The 11,518-nt window shown below is 33.9% G+C and overlaps 1 protein-coding gene across 1 annotated transcript; it reads left to right on the forward strand.

The window, feature by feature from the left end:
* The first annotated feature begins 5,172 nt into the window (after positions 1-5,172).
* Positions 5,173-7,052, forward strand: LOC129951395 (endonuclease G, mitochondrial-like). The gene is made up of 2 exons (XM_056063517.1): positions 5,173-5,436; positions 5,617-7,052. The coding sequence occupies exons 1-2, from the start codon at positions 5,266-5,268 to the stop codon at positions 6,415-6,417; spliced, it is 972 nt and encodes a 323-aa protein (XP_055919492.1). The 5' UTR covers positions 5,173-5,265; the 3' UTR covers positions 6,418-7,052.
* Positions 7,053-11,518: the final 4,466 nt, after the last annotated feature.

Here is an 11,518-nt window from a genome sequence, read left to right on the forward strand (position 1 = left end):
TAATAGATACAATCAGGGATATGTTAAGCTTTAAAAACAGAACACATCATTAAATTTTGTTTTATTATTAAATTTTTCCCCTTTAATAATAAAGAAAAAGGTCGAAACTGAATCTAATAATTCAGTCACACGTTGTCATTTTAGTTCTACATCCAAAGAACAAATCTGTGGGAATTTAGAAACCCTTAGGAACAGCTGATTAGCGTAGCAGTTCATTTGACTAGAAGTATAAGAAATATAAAGAGAATAGAATCGGAGACAAAACAGAGCCCTGTGGAACACCATTATTTACTTTGGAAATATTAAACTATCTGATGAAACTTGTTTTGAAATGAAGGAAAAATTCTTCGAAACTTAGAAGCGTTTTTTTTCGATTAGAGAACTTGGTTCTTAACTCTATCAAACTGTTTTGAAATATCAAGTGAAACAGTCTTACTACAAAATCAACGAAAACTTTGTAGTCTTTGAAACTCGTGGTTAATACGCGTTTATATGACTTGTTTAAAAAGGTAACTTAGTTTAGGGATATGATAGAAAAATGCTTTGTAAAAATCTTTTCATTCGAAATTTTACGAAAGATTTTCAAGCATAAAAGAAATCATCTCAGATTTGGGTATGTCAAGGTCGTCTCTTATAGAGTTACATAGCATAACGGCACATAAAATCATTTACACTCCAGTTCCATTAGAATCATCGGAGCTGCATTGAGATAATGGCCGCTTCTTTCGGGGTTACAATTGGAGTATCATTGAAAACAAGCTTCAAAATTGAAGTTACAATTTTTACAAACCATTAGGGTGTTTTATATGCAAATCATTATAGAGTTTCTAGATATGAATCCCCACGTCGATCAGTCTTATGGTTTTCAGTTCGAGGTCAAAATTAAACGATTGATTTAATTCCAAGAAAAAATATATTGGGCTTACACTTAAATGAATAAGAACTACTGTCTCTAAAATATAATAAAATAAAGTCACCTTCATTAAACCGAGGTAATGAAGATTATTCAAAAAAATGCAAGAAATGGAATTCGCAGTTTTTAGTAAAACAAGCGTCAGAAATAAGTAAAATCCTTCTTTCTTGAAGCCTTATGTGTTTTACAATGTTTCGAAGTAAGAATAATATATTTTAAAGGAAAACAAGTGAAAGAAGAAGAAATTAAGGAAGTGCTCCAGGAAATTTCTACGTCAGGAAATAAATGCGGTGCTAAAAGTCGCAGATTCCATGTTAATGTTTTTCATGCTTCCCTTACCTGCTATTTAAAATTGTTAAGTTGTTTTAAAATTTCTCCATTAAACCTTTAATTTTATTGCTGGTTTTTGGCTTAAAAGAAAAACCCTCCCGTTTACAAAACAAAAGTAGATATTTAATTATTTTTAATGGACTCATTCTTACAACGTATTAACACACAATTTTAGGCTTCTATAATCATTTAAAGTTCATTTTTATAGGTACAATGTTTTGCCCATTACCTTCCTACCTCTATAACACCATCCCTTCCTAAGCTTTCCAACCTCATTTGTATATTGGATACATTGTCTAAAGGTGAGGAAAGGAGGACAGCTGGCGGGCGGTGGGCCGTCGTGTCGGTCGGTAAAGGAGATGAAGTTCATAGCGAAAACTCATAAAAATATATTTATTACGGCATCACGGTCGCTTAGTGTGCGGCATCAAATATAATTACGACCACACCTTGTTTTATGTTAATCAATTTCAATTCAGCAGCTAATTCAACCCATTTCCTACCGCACTAATTTAATTTATTTAAAAGGTAAAAATATATCCATATCTATAAAATACCAACTTCCCCTGCAGCAGCGGCGGTCTTTGGCTGTGGTTAAGGGTTTTTGGTGGAAAAATAGAATGGGCATAAGTATTATTAACTAAAAACCTCTACCTCTGATATGGAAGGCAGCTTCGCGCGCAGCATTCGACCCCCAATGAGATGATGTAGGAACCTACAATATACCAGGACTTAATTAACGACACCGTGCATATTATAAAGGTTTTTCACATCGCCGAACTAATAACCTCCTCGCGGCTGGAAGGACTTAATTATTCATTAAAACCCAAAACGACGAAAAAACAGGGTACCTCTGATGATGATTTTTCGACTCGCAGACAGCCTCACCGCACCAGTTACGAAAATAATAAACAAAAATTAATTTAAACCTTTTAAAAATACACAGATTGCAATTGCATTATGTGTGAAAATTTGCGAGAGACGTTATACTCGCGTGAAATGCTTCTAGTTCGAGAATCGGGTCAGCAGAACTTTTGCGAACAAGCAGTGTGGAGTCGAAGCTGGTACCCATTGTGGCGAAAATAAAAGGCAGCAGCACCCCAGCTTGACATCTCATTACAATCGTCGTCGTTTGTTTTAAGTTGGCCCTAAAGCACAAAGTCACCCTCTTTCTCTTTTTATTTGAAATCTACATCTATACACATGTATACTTGACCGCTGCGGGCGGAATGTGTATAGTCTGTAGAGGATTGGCACCCAGCAGCAGCAGCGGTAGCGGCAGTGGAAGCAGCGTAGTGAAGCTAAAGAAACGTTCCTCTGATAATACCTTTTCTGTTTTGTTATATGACATGAATTGTGAAGCCATTCAACGGTTGTGTCTCCCACTGCTCCAGTAGCCCACATTCCGCTTTAGAGCCAAGGCTGTTCGCTGTTCATGCTGCTAACGCTGTTGCGGTGGCGGCGACAGGGTGTCGTCATTTAAACACAGAAAAAAAAACCATCACCTATAACAAGTTAGCTATAGCTTTCCCCCTTTGAACTAGACCAGGCCAGGCTGGGGCCAGGGCAGGCCAAATAGAATAATGGTCACGCAGCAGAAGTGGTTTGGTCAAAAAAAAAATATATATTACAGCCATTAAGCGATAATCCTATCTTCTTAGTGGTCCTTAATTGGATTAGCCACGCATTTCCGTTAAGTGATTGTGAACTGTTTCAGACACTTGTTGCGGCTTAGATTCCTTTGAAGTATAAAATGTGTGGAGTTGGAGGGTGGAGGGTATACGTGACAAAGATGGCGATGGAGATGGGGATGGAGAATGGTTGAACAGATGCACTATACCCCCTCATCTCATTACACCTCACCATCTTTCGAACAAAAGGAGCTTGACAATAGAATAGAATTTATGAGGCTAACATAACGAGCAATATTTTCTTTCGCGATGAGCTCCACGTTAGAAAATCCAGGTTTCTATACTTCTTAGTGGAAGAAGCTTATTTAGGTCGTATATTGTTTCGTGGTGCATTCTTTGAGGGTAAAATTGTATCGTGTGCTTGTATGGAAGTTGCGAATGTTTTTGTGGCTTTAGGGTTAACATTGAGATATCTGTCAGGAATTAAGGTTTCTAAGAGCAAGATAGTGGTAACGTTTTGGTTAATTTTACTTGAAAACGATGGGAATATTGAAGAGTGATTCAAAAATATTATAACACTTTTAGAGCAGTGGTTTTCGAAATTATGTTACGTATGAATTATTAAAGGTATTGACCATAGTTATATACAACTTTTCAGCTCCTACATCTTATAAACCATTACATTATAAGTATTTACCTTCTGAGGCTATCTGCGAATCAAAAATCTATTGAAATCCTTAGGTGAGTTGATCTTCTCACGACACCGTCTGGAATTTAAGCTTTTATCCGGAGGTGCGAAATCTTGAAGAAAGATATCTCATTTAAACATATTTCAGATGGTTTAGAAGGCTTCTGGTTTTTAGTATGGATCCTCAACAAACAATTCTTATAATTCAGCATCTTTAAAAGTTCTTTGTCTTCCTTCGTCAACACATGGAAAACACTTCTTTTAAAGCAATGCTATTGAAATAAAGCCACGTTGCTTTACTTTTAGTAGCATTTCAGTGAACTTCTTGATGTGTCTCTATCTTCAAAAGTGTTGGGCGTATGATGAAATGTTGAAGACCAATATTTTAAGAAATTGTAGGATAGAGCATTTATCACCAATAGTGCTGTAGAAATAACCTTCGGTTAAGAACCTTAAAGCAAACACTAGATGTCATGAGACATTTCAAACAATTTTAAGGACATCAAAGGAGAGACCTTGACGACTTTAGTAGTGAAACGTAACTGTGCCGTTTTTCTCTAGTAAAGAGAGAAAATCATACTTACCGAAAATGGTGACTTTTTGGTAGAAAATCAGATGCTTTCAATCAATAAAAATTGTATGTCAACTTGTCAACCATGTGACTAAGCTTGGTTCATAACGTTTTGGTTATTTCAAAATCTACCAGTCGTCTGTTGACAAAGAGCAGTAACTTAGTTGCAAACCTAATATCTTTGCCTTTAAGATTTTGGGACAAAATTGAGGGTCCCTTCTATTGTCTTTTTCACTTTGCAGATTTTTCAGAAAAGTTGTGTTCACTTTTATATGGCAATAAGGGAAAGTAAGCTAAAATTACCCTGTTGGCCAAGAATAAGTTATGCTTTTTCAACCACTTTTTTTAATGCACAAAGGTGCCCTGAATCTTAAACCCCCCTCATTTTGTGTATATCACTTCAGGTTTTTAAAATATTCCTTTATAAAAATGTAAAGAAATATAAGAACAACGAGAAACCGTGTTTTTAAGTCTTAGGTAAAACACGACATAGTTCTCAAAAATAAATCGTATTCGTTTTAGTATCTTAAATAGTTTCTAGAAATTCTCACTAATCACGATTTTTCATTTGACTCCACATAAAGATGTAAGAAACGTTGAATAAATTGCATTAATTCTTTTGAAAAACACGTTTTGGTGTTAGTGTGTACTTATAATTTAGAATCCTAAGCCGTTTTCAACATTAATTTTATTTTTTGTTCAATATTTTTTTTTTTAAATCGTTTTGCCTGTTTGCTGTGAAGAACCGTCTAATCGTAAATTTCTTTAAGGTTTATGTGAAACAAGTGAAACTAAAAACTTATGAAGATTTTTCGAAAATTATTTAAAAAACTACAAATATTTAAGGTGAAGACAGGAATTCAAGATTTAGAAAACATTAAATTCATAAATTTTAATAGCCTCAAAAACCCTTAAAAATATGATCTCGAAAACAATGAGAAAAAACCTTGCCGACCGGTGATATCATTGATCAATAGGACAATTCTACTCTACTCGCTTTTCATAAATTTTTTTTCAAAGGTTTTAATTTCAAAGTCAAAAATTAATGATTTTAAAACACAAAACTTTTTAGTTCAAAAATATTTGGTTATCAAAATTTTGTTCAAATATGTCAAAATTGAAGTAAAAAAAAATGTCTTCTGAAAATTTAGTACATGCAGTTGCTGGGGCAGCATTAGTCGCTGGATGTAGCTCATTTATTCTTGGGCAGCGTGCTCAAAATGCCGAAATTTGTAAGAACTTGGAAAATCTGATTCAAACGGATGCTTATGCTTTTTATTTAAAGGAGAAGCTTTACGAGGTGGTAAGTAAAGAAAAGTTATAACAAAATCATCTGTTGAATCAATAAATGTTTAAACATCAAGCTTAGTCTACACTAAGTTTGATTTCGGTTGGTTTGAATTGAATCAAAACATATTTAGCACAATTTAGCAACTTATCAAGCTACATTTCAATTTAAAATATATTTTTTTAATTCTTGCAGTTCAAGACTTGCCCTTCAAATGATTCATCAGAGCCACGAGTGATAAAAATCCTGAAATATGGTTTCCCAGGATTGGATAACATTCGAGTTTTTTCGGATCATATCCTATCGTACGACCGTCGAAATAGAGTAGCACACTGGGTCCTGGAACATATCACAGACCCATGTATTAGCAACCAATTTGGTGTCAATAGAAAAATTGCTGTTTTTCGTTCCGACATAGCAATTCCGACAATGTTCCGATCGACGAATCAAGACTATTACCGTTCGGGCTTTGATCGAGGTCATTTGGCAGCAGCGGCTAACCACAAATTAAATCAACAGCATATGAACGATACGTTCGTGTTGTCCAACATTGCACCCCAAGTTGGTGTTGGCTTCAACAGAGATTCCTGGAACGATCTGGAAATGTACACCAGAAATCTTCTCAACTCCTATCCTGAGATTTATATCTGCACTGGGTCCATGAACGAGCCTAAAGTTAAGAATTCAAATTTATGTGTAGAATATGATTGTATTGGAAGCAGCGTTGTGGCTGTTCCAACGCATTTCTTTAAAATCATCCTCTGTTTAACGAAGGATGGGAAATTCGTCCTTGAATCGTATGCCATGCCCAATGAGTACATAAGCAACGACATTGATCTAAAAACATTCCGACGGCCACCAGAAGCCATAGAAAAAATAACTGGCCTTCAATTTTTCGATAAAATCAAAAGAAATCAATATGTGTCGATAAATGGAAGTCAAGTTCGTAACGACGACGATGACGACGGAAATCAAGAAGAAGCTCCTGATCCATAAAAACGTCTCAAAATTTCCGCACTTTTAACTTATGGTTCGACTTATTTACAATTTAAAAAAAGAACGAAGATATAGCCGTCCATTTACTTGGTGTCATTTGCGATATGTCAACGCAGAGTACTGCCGCTGTCGGTTCTGTTGTTGCTATTGCTGCTCCTGCAGGCGAATGTGGATGTGGATCTGGAAATGTGGGTTTATTTATAACATCTCACTATATATCACCACTTGTGAGAATTCAGACATTCACGCAGTGGTTATAAATCATAATGAAGGCGGTGTAGCATTTTCCCAGGACCTTCTTTCTCTCCTCTCTGATCTTTCTCTATATATTAGCCCACTTATCATCATCCTCGAGTGTGTACTTGCGTGGAGTTCGTTAAAGTGCCCATATAAATCTCGCCTTAATGTAAACTTTGCGGGGGAGACAAAACCGGAAACAGGAAACAGGAGACAAGACTCGACACACGGATATGTATGTAAAGTACATAAATGTCTGATGGAAGAATTTTGTTTATATATATTTTATTTTTGGTTAAGAAGTAAAAACTCCTTCGAAATCATGCAAAAGAAAATTGAATATATTTTTGTTCATGTCCAAATTTGATGTGTCTGCACGAAATATACACTCACACTGATATGAGTCTAATTTATTGTGAATTTTTAAGGTTATCTCGGTGAAGACAGCCACGCACCGGAAGAGTAAGTAAAAGAAGAGGATGCAGAGGTAAGTTAAAACTTAGATTTGAATTTTTGAAAGTAGGTTTATATTGGGTAGGTTTACTGTTTTTAAACCATACTCATTTATTTTGTATGTCCTTTGAAAAGTCTTATTTTGATGACAAATCAAAAATGTTTTTGAAACTTTCTTTAATGAACTTGAAAAAATGTTGACAATGTAAGATACAAGAAAAAGGTAAACGAATACATTTTATATTGTTTTTTAGGTCATAAGTGCAAATGAGTTTTTCCATTTTTGCAAGGACAAGTACCTTACCTTTATACGAGTACGAGTGAAAATGATACATTTCTCTACAAAGGCGCTTGCCTGAAAATGAGTGTATCATACATGACAAAAATGTAGTTTTCTTTAACCTATTTTCTTCTGTTTTTCTCTTTTTAATAGTTTGTATTGTTAAGCTTTGTATTTCCAACAAGTAGATATTTTTTGTTTTAAAATTTAAGACAAATATCATTTTCTTTAGAAGTAAACTGATTTGAATTTTAAGAATATTATAAATGTTTGACAAAAGACTGTGACTTTTTCTACTAACAATATTACAACCAACAAGTTCTTCTTGTCCTTCGTTTAGATTTGACTTCAAGTTCTTTGGGTTATCGCATTAAAACATTATTTAAGACTTTTTGCGGTTATTTAAATTCACTACGTCGTTTTTTTATCAATAAAATATGTATATGATGACTTTACAAATCTTTAGTCCCTATTTTCAATATTTTGCTGTCTCATTTACCGACATTTAAATGCTTAGCAAATTATGTGAAAACTTCTTAAGATAGAAACTGCAAAACCGGTTATTTTTATCTAATATTACATCTGACATGTCGTCTAAAAAATTCTTGAATATCTTGAAGACGGATATTCTTTTTAGTTTCAGCCCAAAAAATTTGGTCTATGTTTGTATTTTTAACGCTAAAATAAAGTATCATCTTCAAAAACTTAAAAGAAGGAGACTATGATAAAATATCCCATAAGATAATTTATCTCAAACTAAGAACTCTAGGCTTTCCGTCTATAATTATTATAAACTGGATTGGATATGCTCCTCCCTTGAACTTAAAGAGTTCTCTTCCGTTATTCAGTGTCCAGTCCTTTTAATGCAACTTTTGGAGTCCCACAAGGTAGTCACCTTGGCCCTCTTCTCTTTGTCTTATCTGTTAAAAAAACTCAAATATCCTAACGTTTGCTTATGATAAGAAAATTTTTAAGATTAACTCAACTCCATCTGATTCCTTACTTTTACAAAATGATCTTAACACCTTTTTTGTGTTGTGCATGCATAATTTTCTAGAGTTAAATGTAGGTAAATGGAAACAAATGACCTTTTCGTGCAAATAAATTCTATCTCATAGAGTATACTACTTTCTAAATGACGCCCTCAATATAGTCGATTCTATTAGAGACAAACAATGTTATGGTAAGTTAAGTGTCTAGTTTTTTTTAACTTTGCCATAAATGCAAATTTTCAGAATTTGCATGGTTTTTGATTTTAAAATGTCAAAGGTTTGCTAAACAGGCTTTAATATTCTTTTATAAATTAAACAAGCTTAGACGAAAATTGATTGACATATTTTTTAAATTGTTAAGACTTTTTTAAGGATTCTGTTTTGAAAGTAGAAGTGTAAAATACGAATTAGAGTTTTTATTTTCAGTTTTTTTGAAAAATTGCGAATTTGCTGATTTTTGTGCGGGACAAAATTATTTAAAAGTCCAATGTTCTATTCTGCCTTGAGATTTGTTTTATTAGTTTTTAAAGGCTTTAATAGTAAAGTCAGGATTTTCTTTTTCAAAAATACATAAAAATAAATCGAGATTTCAGATGGCTGTTGTTGTATTCTTATAAAAAAAATACTGAAAACAATATTTCCTATAAGTGAAAATTTGTGGAAGCCATAATCTCAATTTTTTTAAAAGATATTTAAGTTAAATTGTTAAATTTGCTTTAGGTTTTTTGTCAAAATATTATCAATTCGATTTTTCTCAAAATCTGACTGAATGTTGACAGCAATACTTCTTAAAAGATAAAAGTAGTTTAAAGATAATATTTTAAAGTTTAAGTAATTTAAAGATAATATTTTGAAGTTTGTTTGTAAGAAAACTATTAATTCGATTTTTCTCAAATTGTTTCCGAATATTGAAAACAATATTTCTTATAAGATAAAATTAATTGAAAGCCATAATCTTTTTTTTTTAAAAGATATTTTTGTCGCAAATCAATTTTTACAAAATGTGAGTAATGTTTTTATTTTGTTTATAAAAAACTGTCAATTTGAATTTTTTAAAAATTTTACCAGATGTTATAAAGGGTTTTTTCGTTGCACAAAATTTTTATGGAGATAAAATCATTTTTATTCATTTTTTTTCAGTTTTGTTGGTTTAAAAAAAAATTCATTAATTGGATTTTTTTTTTCAAAAAAAAATACTTGTTTGGTATCATGTACAATATTATATAAAATTTAATTCAAGTCTCTAGCGTTTTTGGTTCGTAAGATATTTAGTGTTAACCAAAATGTTCACCTTTTTTTAAACTGCTATGGTAAAAAAAACCCACGCAATTTTCTTGAGAACCCTTTCTGCATCTTTCTATATTATTATTGGTTCTTTACTGGTTCTTGAGCTATGGACGACGAAAAAAAACGTTTCAAACAAACGCACACACGCACGCACAAACATCTTTCTAAAAATCTTTTATTTCGACTCTAGGGACATTAAAACGTCGAGAAATATCAAAGTTTTCAATTTGAAAAATCTGAAATTTACAATTTTAAACAAAAGCGCTTTAAAGATTTTAAAAAAAAATTAAATTTTTTTTAGCTCAAATTAAGTTCGCCTCGGGCCAAAGCCGCAAGACTAGCCTCTCACTGGGACTCTTACAAAGAATCCCTAAGAATCTAAAAGAAGGCACTTAAGATCTTCTTGGCGATCCTTCTGTGGCACGATAAAAGAAACTTCTGAAGCCTCTAGGTTACGAAAAATTCTTTCAACTAGTCCAGCGATGCCAAGCTGCTTGAAAAATGGAGACGGCTCCAGGACAAATTCAAATAATGAATCGCTGACACTCCCTTTCCCGGTAGTTCTTTTACCGAAACTTGCAACAATGATATACGTTCAAGTTCAAATACAATATATCGACAAGGTCTGATCACAAGGGACAAGCTAAAATGGGCTATCAACAGCTTCAAAACATTTAAATCTGCAGGACCAGATGAGTTACAAAAGATTTCTGACATAATTGCACCAATCCTTGAGGCAATTTTTACCAGCTGTCTTTACCTGGTGCATGCTCCCTCGACATATAGAGAAGTTAATGATGGTTTTATACCCAAAGCAGGTAAATGCTCGCAAGTCAATCCTAAAGATCTACAACCTATAAGTCTATCATCATTCCTTCTTAAGACCTTTTAAAGATTTATTGATATCCATATAAGGGCAAGTATCGATACAAGACTTCTGTCTTCGTCTCAACATGCGTACTGTAACGGTAAATCGGTGGAAACAGTGTTACACACTTTAATACGCACCGTCTCTAAATGTAGAGAGACTAACATCTCTAAATGTAGAGAGTTCGCTTCGGGAGTTAATTCATTTAATGGTTACTAGCAGAATAATTAACTCAAAACGGGGCGACTCTTTTGGAAGACGATTCGTTAGTAGAGTTACACCGCAAGGTGGTCTTTTATCCCCTCTCATCTGGAACCTGGTGGTGAATGAAATGCTAACTGGTCTAGATGCGGAGGGCTTCAGAGTGATAGCGTATGCGGACGACGTTGCTATAGCAATTTCATTAAAGCATCTTAACATTATAAAAGAACTCTTACAAAATGTCTTAAAGGACTGGATGTTAACCCACACAAAACCGATCTGGTCTTATTTTCGAGAAGATACAAAATCCCATTTGTCAACCCTCCCTATATTAAAGGAATCCAATTAATATTCTCAGACAAGGCTAAATACCTGGGTCTTGTCTTAGATAAAAACTTAATTGGAAACGCAACGTACAGGAAAGAATCAAAAAAACTACTGTAGCTCTCTTTTCTTGCAAAAAATCTATTGGTAATAAATGGGGCTTACAACCCAGAATCACGCATTGGCTATACACATGGGTAATCAGACCGATTTTAATTTACCGTGTGGCAGTATGGTGGACTGCTTTAGAGAAAGGTATAAACAGGGATAAGCTAAATAAAGTCCAACGTTCAGCTTGCCTATGCATAAGCGGATCGCTTCGCACGACCCCGTCTGCGGCACTGCACACCTTGTTCTACCTAACACCTCTTGACATATTTAGCATAGAAATAGCAGCAAGCTCTGCTATTCGCCTCAAAGCTTCGCCCCAGTGGACTAACAACAACATTGGCCACTTCG

Source organism: Eupeodes corollae, chromosome 3, assembly GCF_945859685.1.
Source record: "Eupeodes corollae chromosome 3, idEupCoro1.1, whole genome shotgun sequence".
NCBI lineage: Eukaryota > Metazoa > Arthropoda > Insecta > Diptera > Syrphidae > Eupeodes > Eupeodes corollae.